The sequence below is a fragment of the Phoca vitulina genome, unplaced genomic scaffold (assembly GCF_004348235.1).
Source record: "Phoca vitulina isolate PV1807 unplaced genomic scaffold, GSC_HSeal_1.0 scaffold71, whole genome shotgun sequence".
Classification (NCBI taxonomy): Eukaryota; Metazoa; Chordata; class Mammalia; order Carnivora; family Phocidae; genus Phoca; species Phoca vitulina.
This window is the reverse complement of record NW_022589774.1, coordinates 12,419,894-12,445,123: the sequence shown is the minus strand read 5'-3', so window position 1 is coordinate 12,445,123 and position 25,230 is coordinate 12,419,894. Positions and strand designations below refer to the sequence as shown.

Genomic DNA, 25,230 nt, shown 5'->3' with positions numbered 1-25,230 from the left:
AATTTCAATAAAAATAGATAAATTTAATTTTTCCACATTTGACTGATTAAAAAAAAACCATGCTAATACCTATGTCACCTGGCACTTGTTAAAAAGTAGTTGTGATGATGCAATGAGCATATGGTTATGATAATATCAATTTCATACTTAGTGAAGTAATTCTGGTCATTAGGGACTTAACTTCATCAATCATCTTGAAAAATATTTCCTTTTTTACTGCAATACTCTCCCTGGTGACGTGAACTAATTAGTGACAGACATCCACCCTTTCCTGACACCACAGAAAACAAATTAATACTTCTTATGTTCATACAGACATAACATGGCAAAGAAAAGGAAACCTTGTCTGGACCTTTGATTTCCATGTGGCAGCATGAAATTGCAGAGAAAATCTCAGTTATACATGGAATATGCTAAAATATTTAACCAGGACATTCATATTCATCTTCAGCTTTAAAAGTCCTCCTCATAAAGGAGCAGCTAATAAAATCAATAGATTTGTGTCTTGTCCCCAGATAAACAGGAAGATAGTATGTTTTAAACAAAACTTTAAACTCATACTGTGTAATAAATATCACCCCACTTATCCTAACCTCTACTCCTAAGCCTGGCTAGTACAAGAATTTGGAAATTTATCAGCCACTGTCAACTTAAAATTGATATATTGCTTTAGCCTGTTTCAAAAAATTTTGCCAAACTCACCCATGATATAATCTTTAAATAGGGTTAACTAAACAATACTTAAAAAAAAAACCCTATAAATTTTTCATAAGATAATTCTCAGACTGTTATAAAACATGGTTTTAAATGTAAGCAGTAATATGCTGGCAGGTGCTACAACTGGAAAAGAAAGTATTTATATAATGAAATCTAAAATTGTTGGGGCATCTGGGTGGCTCAGTTGGTTAAGCATCCAACTCTTGATCTCGGCTCAGGTCAGGATCTCAGGGTCCTGGGATCAAGCCCCACGTCCAGCTCAACGCGGAGCATGGAGCCTGCTTAAGATTCTCTCTCTTCCTCTCCTTTTGCCCCTCTCTCGCCCTGTTCACTCTTGCTCTCTCTCTCTCTCTCTCAAAAATAAATAAATAAAATTGTTGATGTGACCCAAATAAGCCACTGAAGTTAATACGGAAACATGAAACATAAGGTTAGTGACCCAAATCTTCCCTGTAGTGTTATTATTACTTTGAGGTCCATTTAGCAATTAAGGAACAAACACCTATTGGGTGCAATTGTGTTTTTCCCTTTGTGCAAGGCACTATGGATAAAAAGGGGGAGTCAAGAAGTACCTCAGTAATAATACTGGGGAAAAACTAGACACATGGAGTTGATGGTGATTAAGTGCAAAACTGCGTGGCATAAAAAAAAAAAAAAAAGTTCTACAGAAACCAGAACAAAGAGACCAACCAATATTCAGAAAGGTGATTTAGTCTATGCCTAGATCACCCTGAACATACCTGATCTCATCTGATCTCGGAAGCTAAGTAGGCTCAGGCCTCATTAGTACTTGGATGGGAGAAAGAAGGTGGTTTATGAGAGGAAATTCACATCACAGGTAGGATTTAGATAGGAAACATCAAAGTCAAAACAGCTCTGTGAGCTAGGTCATAGAACCAGAATGAGAATGATATAATTTGAAAGTAGTTGGGATGCCTCTGTGACTCAAGCAATGGGAAGTGGAATCGGGCGAACCATGGAAATAGGGAAGTAACGGAGCAGAGGCTTGAGCCAAAGCAGTAGAAAACAGGAATCCACTGAAAGTATAATAGATGTGGAGCCTGGCAGAGGAAACAGTCAGTGGCCACCAGAAAATCAGTTCTGGAGACTGAAGATGAGACAAGAGTAGTACCTATCCATCCTTTTGAGAAATTCAATACCAAGAAAATTCAAAACTCATACACAGACTCTAAAAATTATCTGCCTGATACTGCTCTGACATATAAAATCTGGCAGCATCAGTAATATTTTATGGCAGGAAATAATAAATCTGAAAGTTCCTCTACTTTCAATTCATAATTAGAGATGAATCCTTAATAACAAGTTCAAATATTTAGTTACCCAGATTAAAGAAATAAGAATAAAGGAAAAGACATATGAATATCTGATTCCCTTAAATAGTATCCATATATTGAAAGGAAACATTTCTTTTGCACCCTACAGTGTTTTATGAGGGATAAAGGCTGAAGATAAAGTGTTAAAAGTATTATGGAGGAGTCAGTTTGTGGAGGGCTGATGTTTGTAAATTTTATCCTGGGGTAATTAGGAAACAACACAAAGGTTCTGAATGCATGGACATTTAAAGCAATATTTAGGGAAAGTTTGCCTGGTTATACTATGGATTAAAGTGAGGGAACAAAACTGAAAGGAAGGAAGTCCACAAAATGAGGATTTTAATAGTTTAAGCATGTGACATTTGAGATGGGTGAGGGTGTTACCATTGGAAATAAGAGAGGGAGCGATTTAAGAAACAGGGAAGACTGAACTAACCATAGGGAAAGTGGGAGGTACATAGGCCTAAACATATCACTATACCTAGGATAATTCCATCTGAACTCTAAATTGCACATTAGCTCATTCACACTGATCCCAATCAGCATTCCCAAGCATCCACTGATTCTAGCATCCTCCCATAGAAAATGTGTCTCAATATGTCCATAAATAAAAAGGGCATTTGAAATTCAATTTTAAAAACGGGTACACTGTGTTTGTGTGGTCTGGGGGAAGGAGCGCAAAGAGTGAAAGAGAGAAAGAGGTCAGGCATGATTCCTTAAAATAGATCCCAAGTACCATGACTCCTGGTCTAGTGCTTTCACTACCCCCAGAAAGCAATTAGATTAACAGACGCAGGCAAGAAAGCATTTTTAGCTCGGTAACTTTCAGTGTCCAAAAGAAATAGGGTTAAAAAGTTTTAGAAGCTTTTCTTAGCCTCCCCCAAAAGGGTATGTGTCCAAAAGTTACCTAGTGGAGCAACCAATTGCCAATTGTTGTTTAAAAAGGCATTGAATTACATTTTGGGGAAAAAAAAGTATTTCAGGGCTGTCAATTGATCCCTGTGATGGAAGATTCCCAAGCGTCTAAATGTTCCTAGTGATAATTTCGTGTAATGAGGAACTAAGACCCTGATGAGAAGATATTCCAGTAAGGAGTTTTTAGTATTAAGTTTCTTTTTTTTACTTCAGTTCTTACAATAAAATCTAAGTAAATATCCTTCTTTTGGGGACAGTTAAAAACCTACATTCAGCCCAACCACTTAATTGATTCATATTTTTGAAAACAGAACAGGTTTACAACTGTTCCCAATACTTTTTTTTGTCATTGTGGATAATATATTGAATGATCTGACATCAAGCAATGCTACATGAGAAACTGGGAAATAATTAGTCTTTAATTACCAAACCTAATTTCTATTGAATTGTACAGACTGTAAAACATATTTTACAGGATCTCCGACTCTTCTAAATATCTGTGTTTACTGTAGAAAAAGCTAACTTCAAAAAGTTACATAATGACTATCATTGAGCCTGCTGAGAATTGTAATTAGTAGCCATGTCCTATCCCAAAAGATGTGTACCTAGTGATTTAGCTCAATCAGTGTATTTAAAACATACTGACATTGTTTGAAAATGCATTACTTCCGTTTCCGATTAGGGAGGTGACCCCAGCTAGTTCCGGTGGTAACCAACTGTTAAACATGAGGCTTGCACAAAGAGATTAACAGAATTTCACTAAGAATGATTTACAATAGACAGATGTGTTTGCTCATTTAACTTTTCCTTAATTTTCAATGAGTGGAAATGTTAACGGAATACATTTTAACATTTTTAAAGCTTTTCCAGGCCTACTAGAAAGCTCACATAAAAATGGCCAGGGATTCCTTCCAAAGAGCAAAGGATGAAAACTAAAAGTCAACCAATCAACCAAACAAAAACAACAAAAACAGAGATCAACTGCCTGGAGAAAGAGGCACAGACCACTGAAATCCCAAAGATTTGGAATCAAATGCATATTTCCAAATGAGATCTCATCAGTGGAAATATGAAGAAATGGCTACAACTTTTCCAAAGCAGAATTATTACTGAATGGCAATAATCCCAATGAATTATGACAGTGGTTAATCTACATGGCATCAGCAATAAGTTTCCTAAGACTTCTGCTCTTGATATTTCTGCTTTTCTTTTTTCTCTGGAAAAGACTAGAGTTGTGCTGTCCAATAGGGTAGCCACGAGCCATATGTCTATTTATTTTTATTTTTACTTTATTTTTTTTTAGAGAGGGAGGGGGAGGGGCAGAGAGCAAGGGAGAGAGAGAATCTGAAGCAGGCTCCACATGACCCTGAGATCATGATCTAAGCCAAAATCAAGAGTTGGACACTTAACCAACTGAGCCACCCAGGCACCCCTCCACATGTCTATTTAAATTGCCTAAAACTAGATCAAATTTCAGAACAAGTTCCTTTAGGAGCATTAGCCATATTTCAAGCGCTCAAGTGCCACATACACATGGAACCGCACTGATATACAACACTTCTATCATTGTAGAAATTTCTACTAGACAGTGCTGGACTAGACAGAAGGTCTGTTAAATCTGAGAGGTCATTTATTCATTGATTTACCAGTAGGTGGTGCACTGGCAATAAAACACACAGGCAAGGACTAAATTTTGAGAGTTATATGCTGGATCTGTAAAAAATCCCACACCTACAAACCAATATGCTTAGGAAATTCAGTTAATAAAAGAACTGCAATAATGTCAGAGATAGACAATGATAAATTTAGGTTAAATTCTATTTTAGCGAGAAAATACTACTGGCAAATATGCATGAAGATTTCCTAAAAATTTATAATTTTTATTTTCCCAATATAAGATGTAAGAATATGTAGCAAATGTTTGCTGCCTTGATATCCATTTGAAGTAATTCCTAGTATAAAATTATTTATACATTAACATTGTTTCCATACAATATTTATTTTTTCTTTCCATAACAATAACAAAAATTCATGAATTCAGGAGCTTCTTTGGGTGATTAGCCAAAACAGATTAAGACAGTAAATAAGATTGATAAGAATGACAGAATTTTAAAAATCTTATTCTTTCTTACTTAGAAAATCTTCAATTAAATGATGACTAGCATTATCTTTACTGGGCTCTTTATAACAATTTTCCAAAATCACAGAATTTCCAAATAAGAGAGGAAGGCCATTCTTATTTGACTTGGGGGGAAAAAAGGCACCATCTCCTGTGTGAAATCCTCCTCAACATCTGCTCATCACTGACACAGAATTAAAAGCTCCTGGGTATAGTACCCTGGTGAAGTTCTTACCACTCTGTGTTATAAATATTTATTCATTTAATCTACTTATTTCCTTTCTGATATTATAAACTTATTGAGGGAAGGATGCTGTTTTATCCTCATTCATATCCTCAGCAAGGAGCACAATATCTGACACTTAAAGTTTTGGCGAATACGTGAATGAATGAATAAAAGTATAAACAAATGAACAAACAAGACACCAGCCCGGACCCTTGGTAGACCTGTTTAGTCAAGGCATTTCATGTGTTACAGTATTTGTTTCATTATTATGGGGAAAAGTATACCTGTGGCTAAGTAGTATTACATAGATAGTGCTGTAGGATGCAGCATAAATGAAGATTCCAGCATCATAGTGATTATCCATCAGTTCTGCACTCTCAACCAAATGCTCCTAAGCTAAACCTTTCTGCAGATGAAGCAGTAAGGACTAAGAGCTAATTCAACTTTTATTCATAATAGTCAAATATCATAGCCCTTTCCTCACACCTAAAAAATAGCAAGTTACTACGTTTTCCTTGTATTAAAAATCTAATCTGTTGAAACAGAACTTATTTTTTAATTGGATAATTAACTTATAAAATAATAACTCAAACATTAATCAATGTTCAGGGGAATTTAAATAATTCCGGGGCTCCCTGCTCCGTGAGAAGCCTGCTCCCTCTCCCACTCCCCCTGGTTGTATTCCCTCTCTCACTGTGTCTCTCTCTCTGTTAAATAAATAAATAAAATCTTTTAAAAAAATAAATCAAATAATTTCTTAGTATGTGCTATTACATAAGTATTTTTCAGACTTGGCCAAAGTTGCCCTGCCTAAATACTCTATTTGTCATTCAAACTTCCCACAGACAGGCATGTATGCAATACTACGTGCTAAATATTGTGTCAGGCAGTAAAGAAACAAAACTGAAGAAAGTTGGGTCTTGCCTTCATGGAACTTATTATCTAGTCATCTCATATTTTCTCTGTGTGCTTGTTTTGGAGCCTATTTATTTCCTCTCTCTCCTCTAGACTACTCCTTAGCAGCTACTCTACCAGAACTTAGGTCAAAGGATTCACCAAACTGTTGTGATCTACCTGGTCTACTCTATAAAGCACCAGAGAAGGAAGGAGTAAGGGAGGGGTAGGGAATTAAAATCGAGCAGTGATTTCTCTAAATCATCGTTAGACACAATGCTGAGATTTCCAGAGATTTTTAGCCCATGTCACAGAAACCTACAGACATTTGTAACTTTCCTATTAAAAAAAAAAAAATCAGTACTCTCACTTTTCTATCCATACCAAGAACGCTTTATTTAATCTTTTTACACTTGTACCTGAAGCCTGCTAATAGCAAGCATAGGCATTTCTGAATACAATGCAGAACAATGGAAAGACACAGATCTGGGCTGTGTCTCTTGCTGGCTTTGTAACCTAGAACAAGCCAGCAGGGGTCACATAACCCCATCATAAGTCAAGGAAGATCTACATATTTTATTGAGTAGAACTGGATTGTGTTACAACAGAAGTTGGCCCCTAACCATGGAGTCATTAGAATACATTCATCAGATAAAGTAAGTAAACATGAAACTTTTCATAAAATTTACAGTCACCATAGGAAGAACTAGGAAAGCAAATATTTCTATGGAAAACTGCACATTCCTTGGATACCACTGCAGTGAATACTTGAGGTAAAACTTCACTAGATTATTTTTCATCAAATCTAAAGGCCTCCAACTCACTCCTTATTAGATCCCTTGTACAGAAGGCAGTATTTTATTTATTTTTAAAGATTTTATTTATTTATTTGACACAGAGAGAGAGAGTGCATGAGCAGGGAGAGGGGCAGAGGCAGAGGGAGCAGCAGACTCCCCGCTGAGCAGGGAGCCCGATGCGGTACTCGATCCCAGGACCCTGGGATCACGACCTGAGCTGAAGGCAGATGCTTAACCGACTGAGCCACCCAGGTGCCCTAGAAGGCAGTATTTTAACAAAGCATTTTGTTCATTTGTGCTGATTCATACTGGGACATCAAACAACCAAGGCAATGAATACAATTAACTTTTGACAGCAAGTAATGATTTGGGGGTTTTCATTTTAAGTATATGGTTTCATCTCATCTAAATGAAATACACAAAGATGGCACTAGTATTTAAAACAGACATATACATGTCTCAGGTCAACTTTCAAAAACAAAAAGCTTGACTAGCAAGACTCCAATGTATCAAAATGTCTAGGAAAAGAGATGAGCTAATAAAAAGCAGTTTTCATTATTCCCACATAGATATAGACTTCTATAAATCACAATTTATTTCTGTGAAAATCTTGCAAAGGGAAAAACTGAAAGATTATCATGACTCTTTTACTGGACTATTCAGTATAGGAAACCTAATGTAATTATTAACTGAAATTCTGTATTTATTCTTTTTGCTTGACCTCACTTTGCTTCAGAAAGGATTATTTTATTTTATTTTTGAGAGAGAGAGAGAGAGCGTGCGTGTGCATGCACAAGGTGGGGGGGGGCAGCAGACAGAGAGGGAGAGAGACAGGCTCCACACCCAGCCCCAAGCCTGACCTGAGCTGAAATTGAGTCAGATGCTTAACCCACTGAGCCACCCAGGTGCCCCTGCTTCAGAAAGGATTTAAAACAGCTTATTCTGTAATATAGTTCTATAAAATTCCAGACCCTTAAGCTTTCACATATGAATTTTCATATTGACAGAAGTCTTAACATGACACTTTGAGAGGCATTGTTTCTTAATTTATTTTAATGATTCTTTATTTTTACACTCTCATTAACTTTCTTAATTATATCTTAATATTTTAAATATAAAAGTGATAAAGAAAATTTATGGACAATTTAGCAAAGAAAGAAAATACATTACCCATACATAATTCAAATCCCCAATAAAAGTAATGTGAGCACTCTCAAAAATTTTTAAATCCTATTTACACAAAGTTTTAAAATAATGTATTCCTATTAAACACCTTTTTTTAAGTACAGAAAAACAGAAGTAAGTAAGTCATTTATAATTCCATTGCCTCCAAACAAGCAGTGGTCAATCTCATATTCACATTTTTGTCTATATCAATCTAATTGGGTTTTTCCCCCCCTTCCTGGCTTAATTGTGGGTGGCTTCAGTTTGTTTGTTTATATGTTTGACTAGCTGGACTTCTGAGTCTTGTAAACCCCACTTGAGGGAATCCCCTTTCCGAAGAATTTCCTGTGTCTAATTATACCATTATCTCCACAGTGAGGAATTCTCATAATGAAAGAAGCGCATCAACCCGTTCACATTCTCTCATGCTCATTATGTGACTGATTCAAACAGCCATAGTTTCTAGGATCAGTGTTTCTTCTCAAAGCTCTTCTGGTAAATTGATAATAAGTCTAATGTCACTAAGGGAAATGAGAATGATGGAAAAGGGCCAGTAGGACATTTGCTACTGCTGTGCTCAAAATTTCATGATACTGCCAAAATTGAAGTCTTTTAAGTGCCCATGGTCTAAGCAAGAGTTAAAGTCCCACTGGGAGCACTGGAATGGCTGATTCTAGGATGGGGAAAGGAATTATCTGATTTCATCTGCCTTTCTGCTTCCCACTAAGATAATAGAGAATTTCTTCCTAAATTAGAGGACACATTCAGACCCTAAGAACCAAAATATGACAAATATTCATTGCAATTATGTTCTAGCCTTTAACATATCTGAGAAGTCTGACACCAGTCTGATTTTATCCCTCAGCTTACAACATATTGGTTTAGTCTGAACATATGCTCGTGGAGTTTTTTCTCTTATACTAATAATTTGAAATTGCAGCCAGGATGTGTCTAGATGAAGTTCTCTCTTCATTGACCTTGCTTGATTTGCTCACCCAGGACTATTTTTGTTTTCCTCCCTAGGATAATTTTCTTCAACTGTATCTTTTTCTATTTCTTTTGTTTCACTTGTCTTTGTTATATACGTATATATGCCATATACCTAGAAATCTTAAAGTTCCAAGTTCCTGTCTCTGGTTTTTATTTCTGCTTAAAAAAAAACAAAAAACAAAACATATTATTCACTCTTAATTCTTTTCCTCAACGTTCTGAAAGAACTTCTCAAATTCATGCACCACATCCCTGATTTTATTTTTATGTAATATAAATTCTGCTTTTTAGTGCCGCTAATTCAAATTTGCATTATATTATTCCATTTTAACAACAAATCCTTTCTTATTCCATCACACCTGTAGTTGTCCTATCACCTCAGCCAGTTCCTCCTTTATCAATATCTACTCCTGCTCAAAGGAGGATAGGTCTTTTAGAAAGACATTGGTGACACTAAACATTTTTTTCATCTTTAGAATAAACTGCCTTCAGAAGCATCCATTTCTTCTAAGGCTATCCCCCCTTATTTTGTTCCCCAGTATCTTTTTCTTAGGCCCAATGCTTTATTTTTTTTTTCCTGTTGTTTTGTTTTGTTTTGATAATTTTCTGTTTATTCATCCTCAAATTAGGTGACATCAAATCCAGACCCAGTGTCTATCAACAAAGTGTTTGGATAGACACAGCTTGATTATTTGGCTACTTCTGTTCTAGTTGAACTGCCTTTGCAGCTCTGCAGCTGAGTTAGTCTGATATGCATAGCTCCTTGCACAATTCTCATCTATTATGCTCTTTGGGCTGAGATTGGGATGCTCCCCTCTGCTACCAGCTCTCTCTAAAATCCCTAATTGACACCCCTATCAATGTTTCTCATGTTTCCAAATATTTTCATTTGGAGAGAAACATATATCCAAGTTACAATTCTCTACGTGGGCCCCAGCTTGCCTGTCTACTTTTTTTCTCTCTCTCTCTGTATTTACATTTTATTTTATTTTATTTTAATTATTTTGTTCAATTAGCCTGTCTACTTCTTGTCCTACATTCTTTTTACTGGATGGTTATCGCTATTAATATGTGTGAGGAGACAGGATTATGGCTGTAATATTTTCTTTTTGGAGCAAAGTATGAAACAGAAGGAAAAAAATACATCCTCCCAGCTTTCATGTGAACATAAAAAGGATGGACCATTGGTTGAGATTTTCATTCCACTGACCTTAAAATATGAACATTACATACGCATATTTACATTATATATACATATGTATATAAATAAAAATCTTTATATGTAATAGCTATAAAATTCCTCCCAGAATTTTTGCTACTATCCATTGCCACTGGGTTTTGGTATTCTTCAGTTTTGTCTTTTTGAGGTCTTTATTGTTATTTTACTGTTAGATGAGGAGAGGCTGCAGCAGCTACAGATATGCTATTTAAAACCAAAAAATTCTTGCTAATTATATATTTTAAAACTACTACCCAAACTTTGTAAAGTATGTATGTGTAACTCTTAAGATTATTCCCGATAGCAGCAGTTTCTGAAAAGACATGTGGAGGTAAAGAAATGTAAATGAGGCTATGAATTAAGCTATTGATTACCATATAAGCAGAAAATTATTTGTAAAGTATGTATTCAAAGCAAGTAACTATTATACCTTTACGTTTTCTGAAACTGTTTTCTATTTCTGCTTTTAAAAACATTTTACTGCATATAAATGAAATTAATTTATAATTTTAGATCCAATGTCAGTAGTTGACAAGCATCTTTTATTCTTATAAATAAATTATAACCCTGGGTACAATAGTTTATTTCATCAAATATCCATAGCTTTGCAATAGTACATTCAATAGTAAAATAATGCATTCAGATGGCTACAATTAGCTAGAGTTCTCATTTCTTATTAAACAAGTGTCATTAACACTAGTCTATAGTTTTGTTAGATTTTTAAAATATCCTTTTTCATCACATTTCATCCCTCAAATCAAGACCAACTAGACAGGCCATAAAATAACAACTCTAAACAGATTTATACCACTTGAGATGATACATACTAGCCAGTAATCAGGTAATATTGTATGTCTTTTGTATTTATGTTTTGTGTATTATAAAATACCTTACCTCAGCACTTATTTAAATCATTGGCTAATAATGACTCTATTTTGCCAGAAAGAAAAGAGTCAAGGGCTTCTTTTAAAGATACACCTTTCTAAATCATAGGGTTCATTCTGTAGAATAGATTCAAATGCTATTTCAGAAAATGTTATCCATGATAAAAAAGATGTGGTGTATATATATATATATATATATATATATATATATATATATATACAATGGAATATTATGCAGCCATCAAAAGGAATGAGATCTTGCCATTTGCAACGACGTGGATGGAACTGGAGGGTATTATGCTGAGCGAAATAAGTCAATCAGAGAAAGACATGTATCATATGACCTCACTGATATGAGGAATTCTTAATCTCAGGAAACAAACTGAGCATTGCTGGAGTGGTGGAGGGTGGGAGGGATGGGGTGGCTGGGTGATAGACATTGGGGAGGGTATGTGCTATGGTGAGCGCTGTGATTTGTGTAAGACTGTTGAATCACAGACCTGTACCTCTGAAACAAATAATACATTATATGTTAAAAAAAAAAAAAAAGAAGAAGATAGCAGAAGGGGAAGAATGAAGGGGGGGAAATCGGACGGGGAGATGAACCATGAGAGACTATGGACTCTGAAAAACAAACTGAGGGTTCTAGAGGGGAGGGGGGTGGGGGGATGGGTTAGCCTGGTGATGGGTTTTAAGGAGGGCACGTTCTGCATGGAGCACTGGGTGTTATACGCAAACAATGAATCATGGAACACTACATCAAAAACTAATGATGTAATGTATGGTGATTAACATAACAATAAATTAATAAATAAAAATTAAAAAATAAATAAATAAAACTAGAATGAGCTTTAGTGTGGCACTACCAATGGCTTCCTGAAATATTGGTATATCTTTAAACATTAACATTTAGTTACAGTGCTGAAGGCTTTCTGGAGAGTTTTTAAGTCTCTCCCTGCTCCACCTCTGAATAAGCAGGGCTTTCCTTTTATTTCGGAGCATGCAATATCTGTTCAAGAGGCGAAATGCATTGAAATAGCTCCATACTGGGTTAAACAAACAGCTATATATTTTCAGTCCATCCTCACAGGATTTTCCAAATGAGGTAGAGGGGCCACTTTAGAAACGATCCAGAAATTCAAAGTGGTGCCCCTGGAGCTTCTGTTCTTTGGGATGCTAGGAAAATTCTAGGGAGTTTAATTTCTCCTTCAAACCCCTAGGCCAGTCTACATTGTTATTATTTTATCCATATCCTATTTGTCTTACTATTTTGGAATAAAAACATAGCAGTGTATGAAGAAAAAAAATATATTATCCATGAAAATACCTCAGAGGTCTTTTATAAATGCAGATTCTCAGGCCAGAACACCAGGCCTAGGGAATCAGAATCTCTAGATATGGGGTTGGAAATCTGCTTTTTTAAAAAAATAAGTTCCTTGGATAATTCCTTATCCAGGAAAGTTTGAGAGTTTGAGAATCACTGCTCAAATTGACTAAATTGAATACTAATGCACTGAAAAGTTAACCTGGGGAAACTAGGAAGACTCTGATTTTATTTTACAATCCCATTCTAAGGGACTTCAAGTAAAGAACCAAGATCAAATATCAGAAGTCCATTAGCATTTTATTCTATCTGTAAAAACAGTCTCAAAATTCTGGTAACTCAAGTTACCACTTGGATAGACTCTAATTATCTAGGCAGTTTACCATGTGAAAATGCAGTTAGCCATTTACAAAAGCAATGTTTCCCTAGAGGATTCACCAGATCAACTAACAAAAGACACACATTCGGATTACAGAACATATCTCAACTACCAGTGAGGAAACTAGAATCAGATGTCAACCATTTTGTTAATTCTCATGGTAGTTTCACTTTTCTGCCATTAATAACAATCTCAGCACTAGCATTGAGATGCAATGTTCATTCTGTTAGATAACCTTGTTAAAAAATCATCTGAGAGTGTTACTTCAGGCATGTTATAAAATTGTTTCTAATACTATAACCAAATAGCCAGACACAATCCTGATGCAATCAGTCTCCCACATCAAGGATTTGAAATGAAATACTCTGTTGAAGCAGCAACTGAATCTTTCAGCTTAAGAGTTGAAAACTGCCAAGAGTAATTTGTTCATTACATTAAGGCTCTCAGCTGGTCTATAGACATTTAGAAGCCAAATGTGATTCTACTGAAAGAGATACTCTGGAACACTTTCTGATCTTCATTTAATCATCCTGAAGAATATATATATTTGTAGCCAGTAAACCACATTGTTAACACACTGTTTGCGGCTATCTAGACATAGTCTATAAAGACATAATTAAAGATTGGCTTACCATTAGTTTACTGTCAGTAAGCACTTTTGTGTATAAGATAAAAAAGATAAAAACAACCCTGCTAAAATTTAATAAAATTTCACCAAGATGAGAAACATCTTAAACTTTAATTTAAAAAATAAAAGTAGGGCCCGCCTGGGTGACCCAGTCAGTTAAGCGTCCCACTCTTGATTTTGGCTCGGGTCATGATCTCAGGGTTGTGAAATCGAGCCTTGCATCAGGCTCTGTGCTCAGTGAGGAGTCTGCTTAAGATTCTCTCTCCCTCTGCTCCTCCCCCACTTGCTGGCACCCTCTCTCTAAAATAAATAAATAAGATCTTTAAGCAAATAAATAAGTAAAAGTAAATTAGTTACATTGGAAATAATATAAAACTCAAATTGGGAAGAATTTTCAAGGAAATTATTAAAACAAACTGAGGGTTCTAGAGGGGAGGGGTGGGGGATGGGTTAGCCTGGTGATGGGTATTAAAGAGGGCACGTACTGAATGGAGCACTGGGTGTTATACGCAAATAATGAATCATGGAACACTACATCAAAAACTAATGATGTAATGTATGGTGATTAACATAACATAATAAAATAAAAAAAAAACAATTAGAATTTTTAAAAAATCCACATGATAGACTAGAGAATTTAAAACTATTAAATCACCCAGAGACAATTTCTATTTATAGTCTCAAAATAAAAGTCTCTTAAAAGGACTAGCTGTGTTTATCTTAAAAAGTCACCTATTTGCAACCCACAGAATGGGAGAAGATATTTGCAAATGACACTACAGATAAAGGGCTGGTATCCAAAATCTATAAAGAACTTCTCAAACTCAACACCCAAAAAACAAATAATCAAGTCAAAAAGTGGGCAGAAGAGATGAACAGACACTTCTCCAAAGAAGACATACAAATGGCTAACAGACAATGAAAAAACGTTCATCATCATTAGCCATCAGGGAAATCCAAATCAAAACCACACTGAGATACCACCTTACACCAGTTAGAATGGCAAAAATGGACAGGGAAAGAAACAACAAATGTTGGAGAGGTTGTGGAGAAAGGGGAACCCTCTTACACTGTTGGTGGGAATGCAAGTTGGTACAGCCACTTTGGAAAACAGTGTGGAGGTGCCTCAAAAATTTAAAAATAGAGCTACCCTATGACCCAGCAATTGCACTGCTGGGTATTTACCCCAAAGACACAGATGTAGTGAAAAGAAGGGCCATATGCACCCCAATGTTCATAGCAGCAATGTCCGCAATAGCCAAACTGTGGAAAGAGCTGAGATGCCCTTCAACGGATGAATGGATAAAGAAGATGTGGTCCATATATACAATGGAATATTACTCAGCCATCAGAAAAGATGAATACCCAACCTTTACATCAACATGGATGGGACTGGAGGAGATTATGCTAAGTGAAATAAGTCAAGCAGAGAAAGTCAATTATCATATGGTTTCACTTATTTGTGGAACATAAGGAATAACATGGAGGACATTAGGAGAAGGAAGGGAAAAATGGGCGGGGGGAATTGGAGGGAGAGATGAACCATGAGAGACTATGGACCGGAGAAACAAACAGGGTTTGGGGGGGGGGGATTGGTTAGCCCGGTGATGGGTATTAAGGAGGGCACGTACTGCATGGAGCACTGGGTGTTATACGAAAACAATGGATCATGGATCACTACATCAAAAACTAATGATGTATTGTATTGTGACTAATATAACATAATAAAATTAAAAAAAAAAAAGTCACCTATTTGTTAGTGATGTTTTAGTTTCCAGTTTAGTCAGCTTTAGACTACTTAAGATCCATAAGGCCTTTATCATTCAAAACAGTAATTGTTTGGGTAGATACTGTCATTCTCAGATAGCTAATTTAAGGGAATAAAGTTCAAAGAAAGAAGAGAGGAAGACATCATAACTCTGAAGTTACCATATGCATATACCTTGCACTGTGAGGAAAACTGAAGCAGCTGATGATCCTCCTTCATTGGAAACCACACAGTGATACTCCCCAGCATCGTTGAACTTCACACTCCTTAGCTCCAATGATAGGTTAGCCAAGATCCTCATTCTTGCTGGGTCTGCCTGTCTGGCATCTCGGTCATTCCTCTGCCAGGTTAGATTGTAATCCACTGCACTGATGACGAGACATGTCAAAACTGCTCTTTCTCCAGGAGTGACTGTAACATTATCAGGCACTTGGATGACTGGAGGGGGCTCTGTGTAAAATGAAAATATTCAAATCAAGAGACCTAACAGCCATTTTGCTCACTTACCGATGTGGTTTAAATATTTAATGAGTTTGTATTGAAAATCTTGTAGGGAAGGGGCACCTGGGTGGCTCAGTTGGTTACTCGACTGCCTTCGGCTCAGGTCATGATCCCAGAGTCCTGGGATCGAGTGCCGCATCGGGCTCCCGGCTCACTGGGAAGCCTGCTTCTCCCTCTGACCCTCTCCCCTGTCATGCTGTTTCTCTCTCTCTCTCAAATAAATAAATAGAATCTTTAAAAAAAAAAAAAAAAGAAAATCTTGTAGGGAAGATGCAGTATAAGAGAATTTATTCATTAATACATATGTCTATGACCTGAAGAAAATTATCATTTAATTAAAAGATTCTTACAAAGTAGTGCATATTCTAAAAAAAAAAAAAAAAATCCATCTAATTTTTATCACATTTGCCAAACACTGTAGTTTTAAATGTATGTCTTTAATTGAAGATTTGAATGTTCTCTAATTTAAATTTTAAATTTTAAATTAAATTTTAAAACATCTTACTGTAAAAGTGAATAATAGCACAGGGTACTTGTAACCTGAAGACACCATGCAAAGAATGTCCTCCTTTAATCCTCAATGTAAAAAAAAAAAAAAAAAGTAGTGCTTGTTTACATACCAAAGCATACACATACAAGTCTAAATTTATAAATTATAGATGTGAGAATCAAAAAGGCATGGCAAAAGGATATGATTAGACTAATTTAGGATTGTGGAGTGAAGCAAATTTTTATTTGAGTTTTGAAGAAAGTAGCAATTATGGATTTTTTTAATTTAAAAATATTTAGTGTTTAAAAGAAAAGAGGACACAAAGTATGGTAGACAATAGTATACTAAGTATGACAGTATCAGCTTTAAGGAGAGTTACAATCTCATTAAGAAGACACAGTACAATAGCAGTGCATGACAAATGTTCCCCCAGAGGCATGAGGAATGTTTTGATTTAAGAAGGTTAAGTTAAGAGTAGGCGCAGACCTTTAATAAAATTGTACATAGAAAGCCATGCACACAAAAGGTATTGAGTAATGCATACACGTTTCAGATGTGGTTAAAAGCCACTTACTAGTTAAATATTTAGCCAACATTCTAGAGAGAATCACATATTACTCTAGTTAATTTGAGAATAAATACAAATGCCCCTCTAAAGTACACTCTGCCCAAGTGCTTTAAAATGACCTTCTGTAGCAAGCCATTATTCAGCAATAATACAGCAATAAAAACTGTGGTGAGTTATGCTAGCTAGAAACCCATGTGCCTGTTTTAGTTTAAATATGAAAGAGTATAAGATATTCAAGATCAAATTTTATTCTCCTTTATTCAAAACCATTTATAAGTGCAAATGAATCATAAGCCTAGAGAAAACGTGGAAGCAATATGCCAAAACCATAGTGGTAATCTCCGAGGGATAGAAATGTGTATATTTTCCGTATTTTTCTTTATATTTATCCTAGTTTTCCAAACATTTTTAGAAGAATAGATGCTATTTTAAATTATTTAAAAAACAAAATTTTATCATTTTGCTATGTTTTTTAAAATCTCTTATGAAAATGGCTAGTGAATCAAGTAGAAAGAGTACATGACAAAGAAAGTTCTGGAGTCTGGCTAGGCTAGACACAGAAAATACGAGATGCTTTGTTAAATTTGAATTTCAGATAAACATCAAACAATATTTTAGTATACATATGTCTCATGAAATTATTTCAGACACACTTACATGAAATTCAAATTTAACTGGGCATTCTATGTTTTTATTTGCTGAATCTGGCAACTATATGCTGCCTAGTTCTATCCCTAGGTGTGTGACCTTAGAGAAGTCAACGATTAATTTAGGTTATCTTTTTTTTTTTTTTAAAGGGAGAGAGAGAGCCGGGGTGGGGGGGTGGGGCAGAGAGAAAATCCTAAACAGGCTCCACACCCAGCGCAGAGCCCAATGCAGGCCTCGATGAGGGGCTCAGTCTCACAACCCTGAGATCATGACCTGAGCCAGAATCAAAAGTTGGGACACTTAACTGAGCCACCTAGGCACCCAATTAAATGAGGTTATCTTAAAGACCCTTTCTAGTTCTAATGTTTTATGACTCTAACATACAAGATGGCATAGACCACCAAAGACCTGAAAGTGATAGTACATGCTTGTGTTCACATCTTATCAAGATTTTCTGAAGGCCATATGACATTTTGTATGGCTTTCTTTTCTTTATTCTTTTGAAACAAACTTCTTCAACTAGACTAGCTATTTTTTTGAGATTTTTTAGAAAATGGGAAATCTCAATTAGGTATGTAGGGAATGCTGGGCACATGCCTAGATCCCTCTTAAGGACCAAGGCATTCATTTCCCTAGCTGCTATGCTTGCTGGCTACATATAGCTCATAGCCAAGGGTGTTAACCTGCTCAGGGTAAGACCCCTTGTCCAGGGTAGCCCACATCCAGTGACCACTTCATGAGGAAGCAAAGGACCAGCTCTCTTGCCTCAATTCAGGACCATGACAGCCCCAGAATTCCCTGTGGGATCAGCTAAGGTCCTAGTAGTGACTACACAACAATTTAACTTCTTCCACTTATGTTACTCCCTTATAGGTGCTTTTTCCTAGAAAACTCCCCAATAACCCTCTTGCATACAAACCCTGCCTCAGAGTTTATTCCCTCTGCAGACATAAATTCAAATATGTAAAATGCCAACTTTCTAATAACATAACCGGTAAGATTTGAAATGACATACAATATCATTGCTGCATAAATAACTAGAGATAATAAATATTATACACATGGAAATATTTATTCATGTATAAATAAATTTGCCGAGGTTGGAGGAAATGATGAGGGAAGCCGAGATAATGGAATACCTAGCCTGGTGCTGGAAGTTAGCTCTTCCTAAGTGAAACAACAACTGAGGCTAGAATAAGGGAACCAGAGATGGAACCTCAAAGCCTCAAAACTGAAACAAGAATGACAAGTATAGGCCTTGTGGCATTAGGTAAAGACTGCTGGAAGAGAGTACAGGGATCGTCTCACTCCTTATCCTTGTAACCATAATGGGCCACTTGCCTGCTCTGGGCTTCAGTTTCTTTACCTACAAAATGATGAGGTGGTGCAAGATTATTTCCAAGTCTTATCCCGTTCTAAAACAATATCCTATAATTATAATTTAAGATTCCCTGTCACTGACATGCCCCCAACAAGACTTCTTTATTCTTGGTATTTTACTTAAACCCAAAATTATAGTACTCTATGTGTATGCATTGGGGGAGAGGCATTGTGTTAATAAAGAAATTCAGTAAATTAATGTAATTTGTAATAGTACTAAACTAAATTACTAAATGTCACTTGAAAAGAATGAGTTTTTCATGCTTCTGCAACCCTATTCATTTGTTTCTATGTGTTTATATTCAATAAAAGTACGATGCTTTTTACACCCATTTTGCATTTAAGACATTCAATAATCAACATTTCGCATGAACCAAAAATCCTTAAACATGTCAACTAGAAGAAAATGCTGGAAAAATTGAGGTAACCTATTAGTAGAACTTTAGCTTTTCTTTAAACTGCTCTTGGGTGCCCTTTGGCTTTACAAAATAAATTAGTGTCCATAGTGACACAAGAACATCACTATCCCATAATGCCTTCATTATTAACACTCCTTTCCAAAATATAAGATCTAATTATCCTGTGAATTTGCACCTGATCCCAGTGGGCTGGTCAGGTAACTGCTGGGATCTCAGCCTAGGCTAAGAGAGATTCAGAAGTGGGTGGAGGTTTCAGGCAATGGTGAGCCCAGAAAGAACTATCTACTCTTCCAAGTCCAAAGGGGCACTTGCTTGTTACTTCTGTGGTTGTAATCATTGCCATTACCATCAGTGTTTCTGCTCCTTCTTTCCTAATTGACCGAATGGGACACGATTCCTGAAATCTGGCTTGAGTACAGTATAATTTCCTGATACGACTGCCTGGCTAGTACAAATTAAAGTAGAGGGGCATGTGTACAACACGCATATGGAAGTTACTGACACCCAGAGCCAAATTCTTAACAGTTCACAAATTCGTACTGGCACTTCCCAGTTGTTTATGCAAGATGTTTAAATCCACTCACTCAAATTTCTTTCCCTGTTGTCTTTCCCTTAATTAATATTGCTGGGGCGGGGGGGATAAAAAAAAAACCCAAAAAATCTCAAGTGCTCAAGTGTTTGTTTTCCCAGAAGCTGAGGAACGTTGACACAATTCCAATGCCTTTCATAATTACTGGAGATGAAAAAATGAATAGTTTATGATGCATGTCAACGAAATTGTTTCAGGAGACAAACTTTATTTTTCTAAGAATAAGAGAATACAAATAAATTTACTCCAAGAAGAACATGCTTGCATGCCTCTGTTTTAAAGTTCAGCTTGGACTTATTGATAACAAACATAAATCCTAGACTTCTAAGCAGTCCTACAATTCTATAGTTTCTTTTGTCTTTGTCTCAAGAAAATGTACATTGTTACTAAAAGCAGATACAGACATTGTTATAAAACTCAGCAGCTACATTTAGGTCAGAATAGGGTTACTATTAAACACATAGCAACACTGATCTACAAGGCAGGTAGAAAATAAATCAATTGAAACAAACTTTCCAATAAATTCTAGATTTATGCTGAGTAAGTGGCTTAAATCATGATCATTGGTTTAAAATGACAGTCTTTTTGTGTCCTGAGAATTCTGGGAGATTACAGGAAAAAGTGATTTTTTTCACTAAAATATATTCTGCCTTATATATAAAGCAATGAGTTTTGCCTCTCATTTATTCATCGGAAACATACTATCTAAAAGCAAAATAATTAGCATTTCTTCCACTCTTCTTAATACCAATATTGCAGCCACTGAGGCCCTGTGTTTCTTGAACATGATCACTTTCATTATTGTCTTCAATTTAATGTCAGAATCCACTCATAAAAGCACTCTGCTTATTATTAATATGGGGGAGGAAAAGGGAAAGTTTTAACCCTGTTATTCTCAGAATAGAACTCTTCCTTTTCTTAAATTCTATCCCTTCCTTTCTCTAAATTTCTTTAAATTTTAATAAAAATGCTATATGGTCATTTCCAAAAATATTTATTGAGTCCCTACAATAATAATGATAATAGTACAACCACCACCACAATAATACCTAAGGTCTATCAAGTGTTTCCATGTGCCAGGCTCTCTTCTATGTGCTTTTACATATGCTCTCTCATTTATCCTCATAGTTTCTCCATGAGATAGAGACTGTTACAGATATCCTCATTTAACAGTTTGGGAACCCAAGGCCCTGAGTCCTTCAGTGATTGGCCCAAGAAGGTCACACAGCTAAGAGGTGGTGAAACCAGGCTTAGCAAACATCCCATTTCCATAGATGTGTTAATATGCAGGCAACGGAAAAGCAATTAGTGATAATTACCTGACACATCAAAAAATGTCTGCGCCCGTCCGGTCCCTGCGCTGCTGAGAGCAATGCATTCGTAGGCGCCTTCATCAGACAAAGTGACATTTTCAATCTCCCAGTTCACACTGGCAGATTCTCTGGGGTAACAAAATAGAAATCTTTTCAGTTATAACAAAAACAAGGCAAAGCTGAAAGTGGTGACTCCACTATTTTTTTTGAAATATTCATTATTAACACATTAACATGAATAACAATGTAAAAATAAACGGATTAAACTGCAGAGTTCTTTATAGCTTAGAAGGACACACCTTTTAATTAGAACATTAAGCTCTGAGCAAAAGGCACAACAAAGGCATAAGATATGGAGTTTGTGAATTTCTTTAGGGAAACATTTTCTGGCTGTGTCAAAATATAACATAATGAGTTAATAGAGAAACACTCCTTAAATCCTCTCTCCTTCCATATTATTTTCAGTTTGGGGTCATGTTCGGTGGGGGTTCTTAGCCAAAGCAATTCAACCAGGTAATTCATAAGTTTAAAAGTAGAAAATAGACTTTTGGATTCCAAAAAGATAAGTTCTCTTTAACTTTCTTATGAGTAAGCTCCACATAAGGTTACAGAAACTATCTGGTTCAACCTGTGTATACATTGAGAAAAGAAAATTATCAGTTTTATTATCAAACCTGTCATTTAGGTTAAAAAAAAATCCCTTTGCTATAATATTTATCCATTCACTTAATAAATACTATTCTTTGTCCTTTAACACTCTTCAAATTGTTTCTCATTCTCTGGAGGTGTCTTAGTAATAGATATATTTAATCTTAATAGATATTTAATATCTAATTAATAGATAAAAATATTTATAAGATTCTAGTAATCTACAAAACAGGCATTATCTTATTTTAAAATATAACTGAAAATTATAACTATTTTCATAATTTTTTTCTTACATTCACCCATAGCTATTTATAACCTTAAACATTCAAGACACAGATGAGATGAAAAGCCCATTGCAGAGTCAAGACACCTTCCACTGGAGTCTGAAAGTGGTGTGAGATATAATATCAGTAATGACTCCAGATCTCTTGCTTTCCAGACAAACCATACCTGTCATCAAAAAACCATGAAGAACTTACTGAGCTCTTAATGTGTATTTAGCATATTAGACTTTGTAAGAGAAAGTGAAGTCATAGGTTCCTGTCATCAGAAAAGTGAGAGAATGAGCAAAGTCATTGTTCCATATATTTTAGTAACCGAGAATATTCATTTTAGTTAGTTTCTTTTCAGTTGTGTATGCATTAGATGTCAGTGGTCCTGTCACATTCAGAAAGAAAGGGATTATGAGTTGACTCTAACCCCTAGTGATCACCTAAGCTATATCTTTTGTGCTTAATAGCAGTAAACTGAGCCCAGGTTTATAACTGTCATTGTCTAGGAGGTACTGGTAAGTTCCGGGAAGGCAGGAGTTTGAAATACATGCAGTCATTTGTGTTTTCTGCAATGCCTACTTCACAGCCAAGCATATATTAGGATTCATCAAAAACTTAGACACATAGAAATTTTAGAACAGATAGTGGCAGTTCTTCCAGTCCCAAGTTCTCTGTTTTAGAAACAACTAAGTTGAGATTCAGGAAGAAGGATAAGTGATTTGTTCAAAGGCATACAGCCAGTGTTGGATTGCTTGAAGAATATTCTTTACAGTGATACTTGCTCCTCTCTTATTTATGAAATATTACATGAAAATAATTCTAATAATTAATAATAATTCTTGTACCATATCATCTTCTCAGTTAACATTAAAATTATATGGCCACAATAAGAAGTTTTGAAGGCATGGCCTTTGGAATAAGGAAAGAACATGTCAAATACAAATGTGTCCTGTTGCTCATGCAAACTAATTCTCTCTTACATCCCCTAGTGACCATAGCGACTCACATAACAAAGATTAAGTCACATGTCCCAAGCTGTTAGGAAATCTAGGGCAGGGACGTGTGAGTGAATCAGGGTGAGAGTATCAATCCATCACCACCCATGCCAAATTCTGTCTTTAGCCTCTCACAACCAAAGAGCTTAATATATGTCAGCAAGCCTTGTGAGATCTCTGAGCCACAGAGCTGGAAAAATGAGAGAAAGAATTCTTGTGGCTTACCTCCCAGGAATTGTGTGGAATTAATGAATTAATGTTTATAAAGAATCTCAAGTGTCTCTGAAATATGTTACTATTTAAACATGAAGCAGAATGGATTTGATTTCATCAGGAAATTATGTAGCTTCAACATTTGATACCCTGGTCAGTTACGTTGCTGGTTATTAAACATGGAGCTAAGGGAATCATCAAGATACACTATATAAAAAAAATAGCAAGAAATAATACAGTTCAATCTTTAAATAGTGGAATTTTTTTCTAAGGCTTTACTGAAGATTCCTGCCATAGTTTTTATTTAAAATGACCCATAAAGAGATAAAATATTTAGCATCTTATGGAAGTTATTTATATTAATATTGAATTAACAGCATATAAGTTTTGTAAAATAATTCCTAGAGTTTTTGCCAAATGCAGTTTGTTTCATTAGTAAGTTAAAAAAAACATTTTCCAGAAATCATCTTCCAGTTTTCAAGGTCTACTTAATTTTATCATAGATTATATTTATCTAAAAACAATCACCCATCTTCACAAGAAAGTCAGTGCCTTCTTGTCCACTCCCATTGATTGCTAAATGCAGTAGCCACACATACTCCCACTCCACCTGTTTCCCCAGCACACTCCCCTCCCCTAACCCCCTCCCCTTCCCTGCTCCTCCAGCGGCGCTGGCTTCCTTCCTATCTTTCTTTCCCACATGCCAGTCAGCATCTGCATTTACTGTTCCTGTTGTGCAAACGCTTTTCCCTAGATATCTGCATGACCATCTCTCACCATATTTAGGTCTTTGCTCAAATATCCCTTATTTGAATTTCCAAATTGCAACTAAGCCAAAACCACATGCACCCCATCTACCAGAATTAATCTAATCTCAATTAATCTGCTCTACATTTTGCTACAACACTTAATCGGATTCACTTACCAGAACACTTTAAATTATGTTCAGAGACTTGCTTGCCCCAAGGCCAACAAACCTTAAACTTTTCTCTTTTGCAAGGACCCTTCCAAGATTTGGTACTTAACTTTTTATTCATAATTTTGTATTGTTCATCTTAACAAGAGATCCTTAAGGGGCACCTGGGTAGCTCAGTCAGTTAAGCATCTGCCTTTGGCTCAGAACATGATCCCAGGGTTCTGGGATCAATCCTGCATGGGCTCCCTGCTCAGCGGGGAGTCTGCTTCTCCCTCTCCCACTGCTGCTACTCCCCTTGCTTATACTCTCTCTCTGTCAAATAAATTTTTTTAAAAAACAAACAAGAGACCCTCAAGTTATATAAAATTCAATATCCTATAAAACCTGAATCAACCCTTGAATGAATTCTAGCATTTATTAAATTAACATATTATATATGTTTTCTGTCTTTCTCCATTACAATGTAAGCTCCATAAGGGCACAGACTTGTGTCTGTTTTGTTTGCTGCCATATTCTAAGACTATGAAACAAATGAAAATTTCCAGTGAAAAAGCACATTAAGTATCTATTTGTATTTAGATGTTTAATTTTGTCTATAATTGCTAATAAAAACATGTACGCACTTTAAATACTGGTCTACTCCAAGCGTAAGTCCATTTCTGACAAAGCTCAGGGTAAAGGGTAAAAGACTCTCAACAGAGCAGGGAATTCGGCCTGGCTGCAGATAGTATCCTGGGGTTTTCTTGGGCATTGTAACTTTGGGAGCATCTAGGAAGAAAAGAACATGGGCAACAAGATCACAATGTTATTGGGTACTTCCTGTTAATGCATTCAAAAGCTTCATACTTTAATTATTCCAGTAAATCCTCTGCATTCCAATTAATCTAAATCACTAAAACCCACTTTAATTATCTTTCTTT

General features: G+C 35.8%; 1 protein-coding gene across 1 annotated transcript in view; it reads right to left on the bottom strand.

Moving 5' to 3' along the window:
* HMCN1 (hemicentin 1) overlaps positions 1-25,230 on the bottom strand; it is a 487,946-nt gene that overhangs the window by 246,355 nt on the left and 216,361 nt on the right. Inside the window, exons 9-11 of the mRNA XM_032393157.1 lie at positions 24,934-25,078; positions 21,273-21,394; positions 15,533-15,808 (exon numbers count right to left, since the gene is read on the bottom strand). Coding sequence (XP_032249048.1) covers positions 15,533-15,808; positions 21,273-21,394; positions 24,934-25,078 — 543 coding nt within the window. The remainder of the gene's footprint in view (positions 1-15,532; positions 15,809-21,272; positions 21,395-24,933; positions 25,079-25,230) is intronic.